General features: G+C 46.1%; 1 protein-coding gene across 1 annotated transcript in view; it reads right to left on the bottom strand.

The window, feature by feature from the left end:
* Window positions 1–20,000, bottom strand: part of ctc1 (CTS telomere maintenance complex component 1) — a 199,952-nt gene that overhangs the window by 177,325 nt on the left and 2,627 nt on the right. The window contains exons 3-4 of the mRNA XM_084327685.1: window positions 18,120–18,303; window positions 2,965–3,187 (exon numbers count right to left, since the gene is read on the bottom strand). Of these exons, the coding sequence (XP_084183811.1) occupies window positions 2,965–3,187; window positions 18,120–18,303 (407 nt within the window). The remainder of the gene's footprint in view (window positions 1–2,964; window positions 3,188–18,119; window positions 18,304–20,000) is intronic.

Below are 20,000 nucleotides of genomic sequence, written 5' to 3'. Positions count from 1 at the left end.
TATTTTTGATAGCTTATATGTTATTGTTTGTATGTTGGACTTACTTTGGCAATAAGTATGTTGATATTTCATGCCAATAAAGCCTATTTGAATTGAATTGAGAGAGGCAGACAGAGAGAGAGAGAGAGAGAGAGAGAGAGAGAGAGAGAGAGAGAGAGAGAGAGAGAGAGAGAGAGAGAGAGAGAGAGAGAGAGAGAGAGAGAGAGAGAGAGAGAGTGAGAGGCAGACAGAGAGACAGATTGAGAGAGAGAGCGAGAGAGAGAGGAGAGAGAGAGAGACAGAGAGACAGAGAGAGAGAGGAGAGAGAGAGAGGAGAGAGAGAGAGATAGAGAGAGAGAGGCAGACAGAGAGATGGATTGAGAGAGAGAGAGAGAGAGAGAGAGAGAGAGAGAGAGAGAGAGAGAGAGAGGCAGACAGAGAGACAGATTGAGAGAGAGAGAGAGAGAGTGAGAGAGAGAGGCAGACAGAGAGAGAGAGAGAGAGAGAGAGAGAGAGAGAGAGAGAGAGAGAGAGAGAGAGAGAGAGAGAGAGGCAGACAGACAGACAGACAGACAGACAGACAGACAGACAGACAGACAGACAGACAGACAGACAGACAGAGAGAGAGAGAGAGCCAGAGAGAGAGAGAGAGAGAGAGAGCCAGAGAGAGACAGACAGGCAGACAGAGAGAGACAGACAGCCGTGCTGTGATTATGAGCGGAACAACAAACAGACGTTGTCACCTTGTAGTGTGACATCATCACCTTGTAGTGTGACATCATCACCTTGTAGTGTGACATCATCAAAGAACAGCCATGTGGCCTCTGGGACGTCCCACGACATCCTGACCAATAGTCAAGACACCGCAAATTATGATGACCTAATCTGACACGATGACCTAATCTGACACGATGACCTAATCTGACATGACGACCTAATCTGACATGATGACCTAATCTGACATGATATAATCTGACATGATGATATAATCTGACATGATGATATAATCTGACATGACGACCTAATCTGACATGATGATATAATCTGACATGATGATATAATCTGACATGATGACCTAATCTGACATGATGACCTAATCTAACATGATGATATAATCTGACATGATGATATAATCTGACATGATGACCTAATCTGACATGATGACCTAATCTGACATGATGATATAATCTGACATGATGACCTAATCTGACATGATGATATAATCTGACATGATGATATAATCTGACATGATGACCTAATCTGACACGATGATATAATCTGACATGATGACCTAATCTGACATGATGATATAATCTGACATGATGACCTAATCTGACATAATAATATAATCTGACATGATGACCTAATCTGACATGATATAATCTGACATGATGACCTAATCTGACATGATCATATAATCTGACATGATGACCTAATCTGACATGATGACCTAATCTGACACGATGATATAATCTGACACGATGATATAATCTGACACGACGACCTAATCTGACATGATGACCTAATCTGACATGATGACCTAATCTGACATGACCTAATCTGACATGACGACCTAATCTGACATGACCTAATCTGACATGATGATATAATCTGACATGACCTAATCTGACATGATGACCTAATCTGACACCATGACCTAATCTGACATGATGACCTAATCTGACATGATGACCTAATCTGACATGATGACCTAATCTGACAACATGACCTAATCTGACACGACTAGGGGTGTAACGATGCATCGATTAATCGAAATGCATCGATTCCAATGTGTTCGATTCGATGCATCGATTCGAATATGTTAGAATAGATTATAATCGAAATTAATCAAAATTTTAGAAAAATTAAAAGTTTAATGTTTTTTATGTTTTTTTTGTGTGTGTATTGTTTTTATTGACCTATAGTCCATTCATGCTGAGTGAATCAGTTCCCCCAGCCACATTTGTGTATTACATTTTTTTTGAGGAATTAACTGATAGAAAATTAATCGAATCGAATCGTGGTCAAATTAAGAGATTTCATGATGCATTGAATCGTTGCCTGAAGAATCGTAATCTAATCATTGTGAGGTTGAATCGTTACACCCCTAGACACAACCTAATCTGACATGACCTAATCTGACATGACATAATCTGACATGACGACCTAATCTGACACAACCTAATCTGACATGATGATATAATCTGACATGACCTAATCTGACATGATGACTTAATCTGACATGATGACTTAATCTGACACAATTTAATCTGATATGACCTAATCTGACATGATGACCTAATCTGACATGACCTAATCTGACATGATGACCTAATCTGACATGACCTAATCTGACATGATGACCTAATCTGACATGAAGACCTAATCTGACATGATGACATAATCTGACATGACGACCTAATCTGACACCATGACCTAATCTGACATGACGACCTAATCTGACACGATGATATAATCTGACACGATGACCTAATCTGACATGATGACATAATCTGACATGACGACATAATCTGACATGATGACATAATCTGACATGACGACATAATCTGACATGACGACCTAATCTGACATGATGACATAATCTGACATGATGACATAATATGACATGATGACCTAATCTGACATGATGACCTAATCTGACATGATGATATAATCTGACATGATGACCTAATCTGACATGACATAATCTGACATGATGACCTAATCTGACATGATGACCTAATCTGACATGACAATCTGACATGACCTAATCTGACACGATGACCTAATCTGACATGATGACCTAATCTGACATGATGACCTAATCTGACACGATGACCATTGTGAAAGACAACATACACACACACATACATACTGACCCCGGCATCAAGAAGAACACACTTTATCTGAACACTAAACCATTTAGTCAAAAAAGACACACAGACATAACATGCACATACACACAAACAGAATAACACAACTGACCTCACAGATCAGACTCCCGCTGGCATCTGTCAATCTCCACTCTCCATCTCGCCGCTCTCTCAAACAGCCAATCAGCAGCAGGTTGACCCTGGACAGGACCTTGTGACTGGGCAGGGCTAGCTCCGCCTCCTTCACCCACACCCTGTGCTGATTGGTGCTCCAGGACAGGTTGCTAACACAGGGGACCCGTTGCCTGGCAACCAGTTCAGATACAGACACCAACCTAGCAATCAGAGGTCAGAGGTCAACAGGTAAAATGATTAATATTGTTACCTGTATCTGACAGGTAAAATGATTAATATTATTACCTGTAGCTGACGGGTAAGATGATAATATTGTTACCTGTAGCTGACGGGTAAAATGATTAATATTGTTACCTGTAGCTGACGGGTAAGATGATAATATTGTTACGGGTAAGATGATTAATATTGTTACCTGTAGCTGACGGGTAAGATGATTAATATTGTTACCTGTAGCTGACGGGTAAGATGATTAATATTGTTACTTGTAGCTGACGGGTAAGATGATTAATATTGTTACCTGTAGCTGACAGGTAAGATGATTAATATTGTTACCTGTAGCTGACAGGTAAGATGATTAATATTGTTACCTGTAGCTGACAGGTAAGATGATTAATATTGTTACCTGTATCTGACAGGTAAGATGATTAATATTGTTACCTGTAGCTGACAGGTAAGATGATTAATATTGTTACCTGTATCTGACAGGTAAGATGATTAATATTGTTACCTGTATCTGACAGGTAAGATGATTAATATTGTTACCTGTATCTGACAGGTAAGATGATTAATATTGTTACCTGTAGCTGACAGGTAAGATGATTAATAGTGTTACCTGTATCTGACAGGTAAGATTATTAATATTGTTACCTGTATCTGACAGGTAAGATGATTAATATTGTTACCTGTATCTGACAGGTAAGATGATAATATTGTTACCTGTATCTGACAGGTAAGATGATAATATTGTTACCTGTAGCTGAGAGGTAAGATGATTAATATTGTTACCTGTAGCTGACAGGTAAGATGATTAATATTGTTACCTGTATCCGACAGGTAGGGTGTTTAATATAAATATATATATATTTTTCTCCCATCCCCCAATTTAGTCGTTATGCCAATTCCCTTCCTGGTCGTTGCGCGGCCTGGGGAGGGTGTAGAACGTAAGGTTATCCTATAACACTAGTTATATTAATACTGGCTGAGCATCTCGCTCTGCCTACTGAGATACTACATTATCTCCAGTACCTACTGTACTCTGGGAAACAAAATCAAACGCACCCACTTGCACGTGACCACGCCACTCCCATGCGTGACTCTATATTACGCCTCACCCTTCCAAGTTCGAATTCCATACGCGGAAAACATCCAAGGGACCTCAGGGCGCTGAAGAGCGAGACGCTCAGCCAGTATTAATATAACTAGGGTTATAGGATAACCTTACGTTATATACCATACTGGCCAATCGCATCTCGCTCTGCCTACTGAGATAAAGGGCAGAGCGGATGCGTGGCCACGTCAAATGCACCCCCTGAGGGCCCGTAAGCCCCTGCCAGGGAGGAGGGGAGTCCCGTCCACCCGCCCGTCCTAACGAAGGGGGGGAGGCAGTCAACTACAACCAAAGTGCGAAAAAGGGGGACCCAGGCACCCCCGAACGCACAGCGCGGTCCACACCCACACACTCCCGCTAGCCCACCTGATGGCGGGATGCAGGAGAGGTCCCGGACGCGTGTATCACTTCCGCAACGGATTTAGTCGGATTTCGGTTTCCGGGTTGGCCTGATTGGCCACTACGCCCACGTGACCCTACGCTAGCACGCCCCCCTTACCCCGCTTACGCCTGAGAGTCACACACAGCTAGTGGCAGGCAGAGAGCCTTGCTACTACTAGCCGAGTGATGAATGAAGCTGTATCTGTTTGCACCTAACAGCACTATTGCTCCGTGATCATAGCCATCCATCTCTAAAGCTAACAACTATTTGTAAAAGCCACAACCACGTTACCATATGTAATAATGTAAATCATTGTGTCGTTGTACATATTGTGTATACACCGTTAGAAGCTAACGTAGCTTAGCTTGGTAGCTATTGTTGTGCTTCTCTCCTCCTTGTATACCCTTGTCCTCACAAGTATTCTGCCAGGGAACTTATGGACATGACAATAGTATTTATAAGGTGTTTGATCATTGTGTCGTTGTACATATTGTGTATACACCGTTTAGAAGCTAACGATAGCTATGAGCTAACTAACGCTACAAGCTCAAGTGCTAACAAGCGCCCTCCAACCTAACAAGGCCACTGGCCATGACAACATCCCCTCCAAATTCCTCAGAGACTCAGCAGCCGCCATCACCCCCGTCATCACACACATAATAAACCTCTCCATAAAACAGGGACACGTCCCCAAGGACTTCAAAATTGCGAGAGTGACCCTTCTGCACAAAAAAGGCAGTAAATTAGACCCAGGCAACTACCGCCCTGTTTCTATCCTTACCTCCATCTCGAAAGTCATGGAAAAAATTGTATACGAACAGGTCGAAAAATACCTTGCGGAAAAAATCGAATCTACGAATTCCAATCTGGCTTCAGAACATCCCACTCCACTGACACATGCCTTCTCTATTTAAACGACCACATCAAACAAGAGGTGGACGCGGGCAAATACTGCGGCATGGTCATGCTGGACCTACAAAAGGCCTGGGCCCTCATGCATCAATGTGGACGTAGAACTTGACCTACTTCCACACGTAAGCACGGAATGTAGAACTAGCGTACGCACAGGGAAGTCGGCATTCATCACACGTGCGTACGCAGGCTCTATGGTCCTCCGTGTTGATGAATACCACTTTGTTCTACCGTCAATGCTCGTGCATGATTATCCATATATGGTCATGAAAATGAGGAAACACCCCCCATGGGATGTGAAATAATGGACGGACCCGAGCGGAACCCTGAGAAACTCCACGGAGAATTCACTGCTGTCGAACCAAGAAGACACTATCGCGTATTGTGGGATAAATAAAAGGCGGACTCGTAAACGGTGATGTCAGATATCAACGGCTCCCTAAGACCATTGCTGCAATTCTGCCTGGACAGCTCAAAATACTAATAAAGACCGTTCGTTGACCACTGTTTGGCGTTGGTTGTGTGTCATTATAACCGTGCTGGAATATGAATGCCTTTATTAGTTGTGTTCGATTGGCTATATGATTTTTAGATGCATCTATTTTGTTGTTGGCTAATAAAGACCGTGCTGGAATATGACTGCCTTTTCCCGTGTTGTTTGATTAATACCCCAGGGATTAAAGTTCTCCTCAATTTTATTCCAAATCGCGATGGATCTCCCGTCAATTTTCTACCTGCTGCATATGATTTCTAGAGGCATACTACAATCTATTTTGATGTCAGTATTGGGTAGCCTATATAAACAATATAATACGAGAGCATATACAAGAACAATGAATCTCACTGCATGTATGATAGCCTGCCTTTCAATACATGAACTTGAATCCCATCATATACATAGTCTGTCCACTATAGTGTCATTGCAATGCGTTTTCTATTCTTTCTTATACAGTAAAACGGGGGAAGAACACTATATTCTTATGACTTGTATTCTGCTTACAGCTTCGAAGTTCCACTTGTTTCGTTTAACGTAAAGCCTTTTAAATATAATCAAAACGTTCCCGTGTTTCTGCGGTCTGCGCAGAATAATAACGAGTTGAGCTTTATGATTTATGATGAATTGAAAATGGGGGACCCTGATGTAAACAAGACGAAAGTTGGTCTGCATCCCCAATTAACAATTGTATGTACTGAGCTGTACTGTACTGTACCCATTCTGCAATCTGTTAATAAACTTTTCAATCAATCAATCAATCAAGCTACGCGGAGCGCAGTCAGTCAGTAGCCTACACCCCGTATATTCCGATAACGCTATATAAACCATGCTGCATTCATTCTGAGAGAAAGATCTATTATTCCAAATGCTATTTATAGGGTTTTGACCATAATTACACTACTGTTGCTATTCTACAATGAACTATAATGAACTACGGTTCGTACAGAACATGCCGGTGTTATTATGCACAGAAGCTCATTTCCTTGTTGTAATAATATATTCTACCACTGGGAGCTAGGTACGCCAGGTCTGACCTGTGCGTAGATGTAAGCACGAAGTCAAGTTCAAGTTGAAGTTGATGAATCCCACTCTTTGCTTAGAAATGATCGTACGCACAGGGTAAGCACAGATCTGTGCGTAGAACACGTTGATGCATGAGGGCCCTGGGCTGGGCGATAAAACGATAACGATAACTATCGCGATAAATTATTTCCTCGAAATAAACATGAAACGTGGTCGCAAAGTTTCGATATATCGATTTTCCAAGCTTGGCTCCGTTCAGCCTCGGCTCAGCACACTCACTAACAACAACCAGCGTTACGTGATGACGTACTTACGCACAACAGCTAACAACCAATCAGTGAAGGAGATGGCCGAGACCCGGAAGGAGGTAGGACTCACTCAACAACAAGGCTTGCTAGGCTAATTAGCTTGCACTGCGTTGTTTTATATATTTACGTGCCGAGTATGTGTGTGTTTTGAATTCTGAGGCCACGTTTATGGTAGTGTGGGATATACAGTGGACGCCGTTTCAATATATTGTGGCGGAAGAGAGTATTTTAGTGTCATATTTAGCACATTGTCATGAGATACTCCGCTTAGAACCAACAGGCTGGCTAGGATAACTAGCTTGCACGGCACTGTTTTATATATTTACGTGCCGAGTATGTGTGTGTTTTGAATTCTGAGGCCACGTTTATGGTAGTGTGGGATATACAGTGGACGTTGTTTCAATATATTGTGGCGGAAGAGAGTATTTTAGTGTCATATTTATTGTCATGAGATACTCCGCTTGTCGGCTAACGTGCGCAGACTGATGACGACATCAACTCGACTTGAGACATTCGCAGCAGCATAAGAAGTTAATTAAACTTGACGGACATTATATCGACGATAATTATCGATATCGAATTATATGAAAATAATTTTATAATTTTATCGCGATAACGTTTTTGGTCATATCGCCCAGCCCAATCACACCATTCTGATTGACAAGCTAAAAGCAATTGGTTTTGATAGTCTATCAGTGTTACAAAGGGTCAGATTAAACCGAATATATATATTTATTACTTGAGATACCTTGTATAATATTTGTATATCGTCTGATATCCCTTGTATATTCTTTGTATATATACACGGAATATCCCTTTACCTATGTACAAGCCAGACCATAATATTCGTTCTCCTATTGGACAGCGACCCCTAGGCGCCAACGGCCATACCCCCAATGGCAAGTTCAAAGCCACCGCCAAGGCATGTCTCAACATGTCCAGGTTTGCGCAGTAATACGAGACAGAACTGAGGTTGGCACTAGATTATTCATCTTACGTATAAATACGTCGCAGGTGGATACAGCAGTAGTCTTATCCTAAAAGTTGAAGCCTTCACCACGATACAACGTGCCGTGAAGTGGGCCTCTTTGCCCCTGAATAGAGCCTTGAGAACCGCGTGCGAATAGATAGCTAAAGTGTCAGAGTTTAACGCCGTATCGTCGAGTTCGACTTATTCTATTGTGAAGTAATAGTCTATTATTTATAGTGTATCGTGCGGCTACCGTTCTCCGTGACCATCATTACCACCGGTTCGTCGTACCTCTAGCTAGTGCACTTATCCAGGCTGGGCGGCCTAAACTCGCGCCACCACCCGAGGAGTCCTAGACGAGAACCGTTGGATATGTACACCGGAGAACCTACACCGGCGAATGCAGAGCCTTTTCCGGCTGGATTATATTGCTTTGGTACTGTGGCTGCTGGAGCAGAGAACCGTCTACCCCACTGCTGTGTGGGATCTACCCTGTGAGGAGCACCATCGAGCCCGCCTCTAGGACCACAGAGGCTGGCTAGCTTTCATCCATGCTGTCGTGCATACTGGAGTATAGCTGTTGCTTTGTCTATGGACCAAGGGAGTATTGCACTGGCTCCTGTATGTGGAGCCTCGTTATTCCGCGTTGATCCAGACTTTGCTCCCGAACATTCCTCTACCCTGCCGGCTTACAACCGGAGGGAACCCCCTAGTGTCTCCAGCTGACTACGAGTGTGCCTTATGTAATTCTTATGCTACAGGTGGCGTCAGTTATACCCATCTTGCTATTCTCATGGACTTACGCTCTTGACCTACTTTAAGTGTTCTTCGCCTTACAAGCGCAATCATAATTCTCAATCTGTAACCTACCGTTGCTGCTCTAATAATAAATACCTCTAACTAGAACTTTCTTTGTCATTGCCGTATTCTTGTGTGGGTGTTCACCAGATATACCATGTACTGTATGGCCAGTAATTAAAGTACATAACTAAGTAGTGGTTTAATGATACCATACTCTCAATACAGTCAGGGAATTGTACCCCTCAGTTACAATCAGTGAGCTGGATGCAATCCTACCTGGAGGGGAGAGGGCAGATGGTGGAGGTAAACGGTACCCTATCCCCCCCCCTCACAGTAAGCTGTGGTGTTCCACAAGGAAGCATACTAGGTCCGCTACTGTTCCTAATTTATGCAAATGACATGTCGTCAGCTTGTGACTGCAACTTGTTCCTGTTTGCGGACGACTCAGCCCTGCTGGTCTCTGACAAGAACAAGTTACAGGTTGAAAAAACCCTCAGCTCAGAACTAGGCAAAATCTGCATATGGCTCGCTGATAACAAACTATCATTACACATGGGCAAAACAGAGTCCATTCTCTTCGGTTCAAATAACAAACTCAGCAAGACCGACGGCTTCTCAGTTACAGTGGGTGACAATATTGTCACAAGGAAAGAAGATATTACCTACCTGGGTTCCATCCTAGAGGCAAATCTTTCCTGTGACAAAATGGCATCCAATGTAATAGAAAAAGTCAACCAACGAACTCGATTCTTGTACCGGATCTCCTCACTGGTAAACAAGAATACCCTGAAGACTCTGGCAGGAGCACTCATTCAAGGGTACTACGACTATGCGTGCACCTCATGGTACCAAAGCACCTCAAAGGCGCTAAAAACAAAATTACAAACATCTCAAAACAAACTGGTCAGACTACTGCTTGACCTTACTCCTAGAACCCACCTCACCCCTGCCCACTTTGACAACCTAGGATGGCTTAGAGTAGACGACAGAGTACAGCAACTTGCAATGGGCCTGGTCTACAAGATACACTACACCAGGGTTTCCGTTAGAAAAAATTGTTGCCGGTCTCCGTGACCTGCAAGATTTCAATCTACCGGACAAATGAGATTAATTCCGGTCATAGTTTATTGAGCTTTAAAACAATTGATAGGCAGGCTATATAAAGAATGTCATCCTCAAGGCATGTAGATTTATAATAGTATTACTTAAAACTAGGCTACTTTTGCGTATATACAGTCATTAATATATTCCAAATAAAATAAGTCCCTCGATACTCCGTGCTGCTGCTGACTTGAAATAAAATAGACCGCGTATGTGGGCAGTCGGTCCGACACTAAACAGCAGTCTGTTATAATCACATTTTTATGAGCTAACGAATTCCGTTATATTGGACATTTGTATTAATTATATCAAGCGAAGAACTGAGAAAGCAGAGAGACGGCAACATTATCGTGGTTTGCGTGACGACTCTCTCCACCTCGCAACGACTTATTTGCAAAGAGTATGGCGCTGCAGAGCAGCTGATTCAGCTGTTATTGGCTCTTTTCTGGGAACCGCACAGCAGCGCCCCCCACCCAACATTGGCTGAAAATGGCTGAATTGGAGTACTGCTGGAATACTGCATTGTGCTGCTGTTGCTATGGCTCTGCAGCTTCACAAAAGTTTGCACACCCAGCACTAAGCTCTCGCTGACAACGTCGTTGTCATTATTAGAAGCAACGAGGAAACAAATGTAATGATCGTTTCGTTCATCGCATAGGCTATTTAATTTTAGCCTATTTTAATACAATTCAAATAATCAAATTGTGCTTAGACTCAGGGAATTATTTTCACCGGACATTAAGACCGGAGAGATTAAATATGTCGGACTTCAACAGATTTTGCCGGTCAAATACCGGTAATTACCGGCTAACGGAAACGCTGCACTACACGACCAAGGTACCCATGTACATAGGCCTGCCGCGATAAGCAATAAATCGATTAATTGCCGCGATAATTAAAATTAATGCAATGATTTTGACGGGCGCGATTAATTGCTATTTGCGCGTTTGTTTTAATGAGGCGGAACCAGTGCCCCTTGTCAGTCACTGTCCGTGTTGGGAGGCGGGCCGCTGGCTTTACTACAGAGCAGAGAGCACAGCACAGGAGCTCCGTGGGGCAACACCACATAGCTTAACTACATTTCTCAATAGTGTTGCTCCTTTTAACCAAGTAGCGTTATTTGTAGTGTAACGTTAGCGTTTTAACGTTAGTAGCTAACGTTAAAACTAACTTAAAGTTAGTTGTTCACCAACAATCTCAACATTTGTTTTATCATTAGCTCATGTCGATCTACTAGTAGCATCAGCAAGCTAACGTTAGCTGGCCCCAGTCCACTAGCAGCATGTCGATCTACCAGCAGCATCAGCAAGCTAACTTTAGCTGGCCCCAACCCATTAGCAGCATGTCGAAGTAGTAGTAGCATCAGCAAGCTAACGTTAGCTGGCCCCAGTCCACCAGCAGCATCAGCAAGCTAGGATAATAACAACAATACTTCCGGTCCGGTCGGTGGGCTTCAAAATAAAAGTCTAAAACACCGGAAAAGACGGAGCGGTGGGCTTCAAAATAAAAGTTTTGGGAAATAAATTTCTCAAAAAAAAATTCTCTAACCGGTCGCAATAATATCGCTTATCGCGATATTTTCGGGGGCAATTAATCGCCCAGCAAAATTTGTTATCGTGGCAGGCCTACATGTACATGTCAAAATACTTCCCAAAGGTCAGTGAATACCACGATCACAACACCAGAGGGAGCTCCACAAATCATGTTAAACCCAGATTCGGCTCAAACAAGGGACTAAACACGTTTCGCAATTATGCCACATCAATGTGGAACGCCCTACCCAAAGCTGTAAAGGAATGTGAATCACTACCCACTTTCAAAAACACTCAAAAAACACCTACGGGAGACTGCAATTCGAAACTGGCCCCTGTAAATGTCCTAACACAACCCCCTCCAATGTACAGTAAATTACCAAGTATGGTCTTGTCAATATTCCAATGTACAGTTTTGTTTGTACAGTTGTACAGTGTCCCCCACCCACCCCTCCTACCCAACCTCCCCCCCCCACTCCTACCCAACGCCCCCCCCCCCCACCCAACCACCTCCAATGTACAGTCCCCCCCACCCCCCCCACCTACCCAATCCAATGTACAGTTTCTACGTCAAATGTATATACTCTTTTTTCTGGACTCTTTTTGTATCACAAACAGTACTGTATTTGCAAATCTGGTATGTCATAAATGTATAGATGTAGCAGTACTGTCTATCTGTATGTCATGTATGTCATATATGTTACGATGAATTGAAAATGGGGGACCCTGATGTAAACAAGACGAAAGTCTTTCTCTGGTCTGCATCCCCTTAACAATTGTATGTATTGAGCTGTACTGTACTGTACCCATTCTGCAATCTGTTAATAAAGTTTTCAATCAATCAATCAAACAACATCCCGGCACCCAGCTTGTTAGCCAGCATGAATACCCGATTTAAAATGGTTCTCTCCTCCTTGTAGCTATGATCACGGAGCAATAGTGCTGTTAGCGCTAGCTGTGTGTGGCTCTCAAGCGTAAGCGGGGTAAGGGGGGCGTGCTAGCGTAGGGTCACGTGGGCGTAGTGGCCAATCAGGCCAACCCGGAAACCGAAATCCGACTAAATCCGTTGCGGAAGTGATACACGCGTCCCGGACCTCAGGACTGCCTGGGAGACAGAACCCCCAGTCAGGTCCATGAGGTAAAACCTAACAAAGGGACTCAGGGAGGACCAGGAGGCCGCAGCACAGATGCCCTCCCCCGAGGCCCCCCACAACAGGGCTACAGAGGCCGCCACACCACGAGTGGAATGCGCCCTGACGCCCCCGGGGGGAACCTGTCCAGCAAACGTGTAGCAAAGGGCAATACCCTCGCACAACCAACGTGACAGGTGCCGCTTGGAAAGCGCCTTACCCATGCGAGGGCCACTGTAACAAACAAACAGTTGATCGGAAGCCCTGAGACCTTGCGTGCGACTAAGGTAAACCCCCAGTGCACGGACAGGACATGACCGGTGAAGGCTCGCCTCCAACCCACTAGCGTGAGGAGGAGGATGAAACGCCTGAACCACAATATCCCTGGAGCGAAAAGAGCTCCGGATATTCTTCGGCATGAAGACTGGATTAGGCCTCAGAGTCGCCCCGCTATCGGCCCGAATAGACAGGCACTCAGGCCGCACCGAGAGAGCACACAGCTAACCCACACACTTAGCGGAGGTGATGGCCAAAAGGAACACGGTCTTAAAAGACAGCCGATCCAATGGCGCCTGCTCAAGAGGCTCAAACGGGGCCTCCGACAACCGACCCAGGACCAGTTGGAGGTCCCAACTCGGAGACAGAGAACGTTCCACAGGCTTGAGACGCCTAGCGCCAAGCAGGAAACGTTTCACGCGAGGGTGGCTGAACAGCGTACCGCCCTCAAAGCCCACGTGACAAGAGGATATAGCCGCGGCGTATACCCTCACCGTCGAGGCCGACAGCCTATCCAGGATAGACTGGAGGAAGGAAAGAACAGAGTCCAGGGGGCAAGATACTGGGTCCAGGCCCCCAACCTCACACCACTCCTGAAATATAAGCCACTTCCCAGCATAAACCGCGGTAGTGGACGGTCAACCACAGTAGGGTTAAGACACATCCCCTCCAGATTCACCCTTTCAGCAGCCAAACCATCAATGCCACCCAGAACAGGAGGCAGAAACAGAGTTCTGCATGCCTGAGAGAGGGCCCGCGGTGACCACGGAACAGGCCACGGCGGGGCCACCAAAAGCTGATTCAGGGCCAGGAACCACACAGCCGTGCCCCGGTCCAGCGCGATCAGGATCAAAGTCCTGCACTCCCGACGTACCCGCTCCAACAGCTGACCTATCAGGTGTATGGGGGGGAACGCGTACAGAATCCCGGGCGGCCACGGATACATCGAGAAGGCATCCACCCCCAGAGAGGGGTTGTCCCTCCGACTGACCGAGAACCACAAGGGGCACTGGTGGGACTGTCTGCTCGCAAACAGGTCCACCGTGGCCTCCCCGAATCGGTCCCAGAACTGTCTGACTATGTCTGGACGTAGTCCCCACTCGTCAGGGTGAGGACCCCCCCATCCCGTGAGGGAGGCATCGGTGAAGACCATGACGTGCGAAAGCCTGCTGCCCATGGGGACCCCGCTGGTGAGGGCCCCAGGACCCCCCCAGTGGCTGAGATCCCCCAGTACTGACACAGGAACCTTCAGCTGCTTCCACTTGTCTCTCACCGGGTCTATTTTCATAATGGAAAACCACCTCTGTATCCTCCTCATGAAGAGGAGGCCAAGAGGGACCACAGAGTGAGCAGATGCCATCATACCGAGCAGGCGCATCACGGACAGCGCCGTAACCGTCCTGCCAGGACGGAACCTCCTGAGCGCGCCGAGGATATCCTCCTGCCGCCGCTCTGAGAGGGTTGCCCTCATGGGCCTTGAGCTTAGAACCAAGCCCAAGTACTCCACCTGTTGACTGGGAAGAGGTCTCCACGCACTTGGTGAATGTGCGAGGAGCCAGAGAGTAGCCGAACGGCAGCCTCTGGTACTCATACGCTATGCCCTGAAACAGGAAGCATAGGAATTTACTGTGAGGTGGGAAGATGGGGATGTGAAAATACGCATCCTTCAGGTCTATGGAGGTGAACCAGTCTCCCACTCCACGCTTAACAGGTGTTTGACGGTCAACATTCTGAACCTTCTCGCCACAATCAGCCGATTGAACGCAGACAGGTCCAGTATAGGTCTGACACCTCCCGATTTCTTGGGCACCAGAAAATAGCGGGAGTAAACGCCACACATCATGTCCTCCCTTGGGACCACGACGATGGCCTGCTTCGCCAACAGAGATTGGATCTTGTCGGCCAGAGCTGTCACTGCTGCGGACCCTGACAAAAGAGTCTGTACCAAACCCAAAAACGGAGGGTGGGGTTGTGCAAACTGTAACACAAGCCCCGCCCTCAGCGTTCTCTCAATCCACCTCAACATATGGCACTCCTGTAACTATACGTGATGATAATCCCAAAGCGCACCGGCAGCCAACTGGCGCTGGTCCACCATGAACCGTAGATAGGTGGCCCGGTCCCTCCCGCTGTTGTTGCCAACCCTGGACTCGCCAACCGCACGAGCAGGGTGTCTCGCGGAGCAGGGATATCGCACCCTGACTCTACCAACGAGGCAATCGCACCCAAGGGGGGACCCCGACAGAAAGGGCCATCCTGATACGGGGAGAGCGGCCATCACCCCTGGTGACATAGGCTCCCCCACTGAGCATCTTCCCGGCATAGACTGCTGAGGACAGCCTGCTCTGCAGCTGGACATGCAAGGTGTGTGGTCCCCACGCTGCCCGATAGGGTGAGTCCCTACACACCGTAGCCCTGTAGTGATATTACTACCACCCAAATCATGCGTGCCTGACTGACCACCGCCGGTCTTCCGGTCGGGGGAGGCACTAACGTGATACCCGGCCGGCGAGGGCGGGGCTGGGGGGACCCACGCTGCGACCTCCTGGGCCTAGAGTTCCCCATCTGACAATTTTTTAGATACAGGGAACCCTGCTCCGTTGACAGACACAACACCAGGCTCACCAAACACAGACGCAGGACGTGTGGTGTGGGAGCCGCTTGACAGCACAGCATTCTCATAGACAGACCCAGGCCTAGCTAGCAACTGGGTGTCAGCCCCTGTCTCCATGAGAAGCGAAATGTGGGGCCGCTTGCGCTTCACTGGAAGAAAGCGGCCTGCAGCCAAAGGGGACAAATCAGAGCCCTGAGTCCTGTAGTGTAGCGGGAGGGAGTAACCAGAGAGCATGCTAGACACAGCTAGATGGCAACGGTTTTTTAGGGCGTGCTCATCTAATGTAGCCGATCCCTCGGGCCGCCGAGGCTGTCAGCCTTGTGATCACGTGTTTTCTTTGTGCCCAGGGTATCTCAGGCGGGGGAAACATGGCCGCTGGCCGGGGGCCTCGCCGCAGCTGTTGGCGAGGCCGTGCTCTCACCTCTGGCTGTGTGGTGTCGGGCAGCGTGGAGCCCAGGTCAAATACCGCCTGCGCCCCTGCGGACAGACCAAAAAGTCCATCTGTGGAGAGGGGAGACCTGAGGAGGGGAAGTCTCCTCTCCTCCTCAAGGGGAGATTGCTCCAACCAAAGATGCCTGTGAACAAGCGTTGACAGCATCCTAGCCCTCCCTGCGGTTATAGCTTGCGGCTGGGTCAAAAGCTGTATAACCTCAAAAATCTGTGCGATATTTTTGACGTCGACTGGCCCTAAGGCCCCACCACCCGACACCATTTGACAGAAAAGCAGCCAATTGAGCAATGTTATTGGTTGCTGCTAAATTCCGTCCCACAGCGGTATAAGCTTCATCATCCCACTCAGCCACCTGCCAGGCCGACTCGCCCTCCGGCGTCGGCTTCCGGGTGGGATACCGTTCAACCATGCCAGGGCAAAGGACCGATGCCACACCTGCCTTGCGCCCTGTCGTCAGCCCATCCACCCGTATAAAGGGTAAAAAAGCCTCAGCAAAACCCTCAACATTAGACACCGATTGACCTTCAGCAATGAAACGGTTAAGAGGAGGGATGAGTGGTGACAGCCCCGGCGGGGAACATGGGAACGGCGCCCCAAGCATCTTGGCATTAGCATTAGCTGCGCGCTACGATACTTGGAAAAACATTAGTGATGCACGATATATCGGCCGCCGATATAATATCGGCCGATATGGCCGTTTTTTTACACATCGGTATCGGTCCGATATCAAGATAGGGCCGATATTTAAAAAAAAATTACATGTTTTGGCCTTAAATAGTTTCAAAATATCAGTAATTTCTGAAAATAAGTTACAAAAGTAAAAAAAATTATGCGTTTTGGAAAATAGCTCTTTATTTGATTATCATAAAAAAGTGTTTTCTATACAGAGATATCGACATCGGTAAATATCGGTATCGGCCAGAACAGCAATATTAATATCGGTTATCGGTATCGGCCACAATTTTCACATCGGTGCATCACTAAAAAACATCCAAAAGTTAGTCATGATGTTTATAATATCCACGTTTATCCAAATATCCCACCCCCCGCGCCAATGCCCCCCGTGCTAATACATCACCCGGCTGTCTCACGAGACAACGAGCAGTATTACATATACCAATGCCTGCTAGTGCAGGCCCTACCTGGGCGCAACGCGGCTCGACTGCCAGCCGTCGCGCGAAGTCCCTTGGTCTGCTGTCATGCGATGAGGAAAAAGCAGGATAGGACCGTCGTGCTGTCAGGATGTGGCGAGAAGGTTCCGGGGGCTGGCGAACTTCTGGCGAAAGCCCAACATTGTGAAATTTCTCCCTATGCTTCATAACAAATTTCCTGTCCGAAAGTGCATTCGAGCTGCATCCGCGGGTGGAAACGAATGAGGAAGGGTGAGCATGGGAGTGGCGTGGTCACGTGCAAGTGGGTGCATTTGATTTTGTTTCCCAGAGTACAGTAGGTACTGGAGATAATGTAATATCTCAGTAGGTAGAGCGAGACGCGATTGGCCAGTATGGTATATAACTACCACATGCCTCCTCCGATACATGTGGAGTCAGCCAGCCGCTTCTTTTCACCTGACAGCGAGGACTTTAACTGGGGGAACGTAACGCATGCAGATCTGAGGTTTCCCCCAGATCCCCATCCCTGCTGAACAGGCGCCCCGACCGACCAGTAGGTAAGTAATCGTTACCTGTAGCCGACACATCATCACACTGTTACCTGTAGCCGACACATCATCACACTGTTACCTGTAGCCGACACATCATCACACTGTTACCTGTAGCCGACACATCATCACACCATTAGAGACGTTACCTGTAGCTGACAGGTAGGGTGTGTTCAGCAGCTTGACCCATCGTCTCCTTGATGCTCCGCACCACACACACACTCAGTGAGGAAACACACGGCCCAGCAGAGACAGGACCAGGACCGGCAGAGACAGGACCAGGACCGGCAGGACCAGGACCGGCAGAGACACTCGCTCCGGTCCGGGTTCCTTCTGAAACACATTCACCACAGAAACCAAACCCATCAGCTACAGTACAACACATACGTGATTTACAAAACCATAGGGATACAGTAGCATATAGCAGCTAAATGTATTCACATGTATAACTATGATATCATAGGGGTACAGTAGCATATAGCAGCTAAATGTATTCACATGTATAACTATGATATCATAGGGGTACAGTAGCATATAGCAGCTAAATGTATTCACATGTGTACAACTATGATATCATAGGGGTAAACTAGCATATAGCAGCTAAATGTATTCACATGTATAACTATGATATCATAGGGGTACAGTAGCATATAGCAGCTAAATGTATTCACATGTATAACTATGATATCATAGGGGTACAGTAGCATATAGCAGCTAAATGTATTCACATGTATAACTATGATATCATAGGGGTACAGTAGCATATAGCAGCTAAATGTATTCACATGTATAACTATGATATCATAGGGGTACAGTAGCATATAGCAGCTAAATGTATTCACATGTATAACTATGATATCATAGGGGTACAGTAGCATATAGCAGCTAAATGTATTCACATGTATAACTATGATATCATAGGGGTACAGTAGCATATAGCAGCTAAATGTATTCACATGTGTACAACTATGATATCATAGGGGTAAACTAGCATATAGCAGCTAAATGTATTCACATGTGTACAACTATGATATCATAGGGGGTAAACTAGCATATAGCAGCTATTTGTACAACAGTGATGTCATATGGGTACAATAGCATATAGCAGCTATTTACACATGTGCAACTGTGATGTCATAGGGGTACTAGAGCTGTCCCCAAACCTGTTTTTGGGATTCGAACATTCGCCAGGGTTTTTCGAACGGACGTTCGAACCATCGTTTTTAATCATGCAAAAAATGTGCTCCTATTTGCATATGCGCACATTGCTGCGGTTATAACAGTACTGACTACGTACTGGTCACAGGAGGCTTCAATAACATTTGGATGATAATCCATTTTGTGAATACATTTGTTGAAACAACATCTTTGTTGGCCGACGGCTGCTGCTATCTTAACGTTAGCAAACTAAAGCCAAGGGCTGCGCTCTGCAGTGCATAGCTTAATTAACATGCATAACATAACTTACCTGTGTAACGTTAAGTAACTTGTGTTCCGCTGGGAAAGCATCAGCATCACTGCATACACTTGGTTTAATCCAAACGTCCATTCGGAAACGTTGTATTATGAAATGAGACGGGTGAGTGTGAGTCACTAAACTTTATTTTTTGCATGTTTGATTCATTTCCTGATATGACGGGGAGTCGGGGACCCCTCCTCATCTCACTAGACTGTGTTGTTGTGACCCGTATTGTAAACACAACATAGTACTGTGATATTCTGATATATATTTCCCCTGTAAAATAAATAAAAAAATGAAAAATAAAAATAAAATGTAAAAGCGGAGGTTCGAACCCATTAATTTAAGATTCGAACGTCAACGTAACGAACGAAGGTCCGAACGTTTGGGCTCAGCCCTAAGGAGTACACTAGTACATAGCAGCTATTTACACATGCACAACTGTGATGTCATAGGGGTACACTAGTATATAGCAGCTATTTACACATGCACAACTGTGATGTCATCAGTGGTGCAGTCGTGGTTACACGCCGTGTTACCAGATCACTGAGGCAGAAGTACGCGCAATCGC

Source organism: Notolepis coatsorum (genome assembly GCF_963971535.1).
Source record: "Notolepis coatsorum genome assembly, chromosome: 13".
Classification (NCBI taxonomy): Eukaryota; Metazoa; Chordata; class Actinopteri; order Aulopiformes; family Paralepididae; genus Notolepis; species Notolepis coatsorum.
The sequence above is the reverse complement of the archived record's forward strand: the minus strand, read 5'-3'. Positions and strand labels throughout refer to the sequence as shown.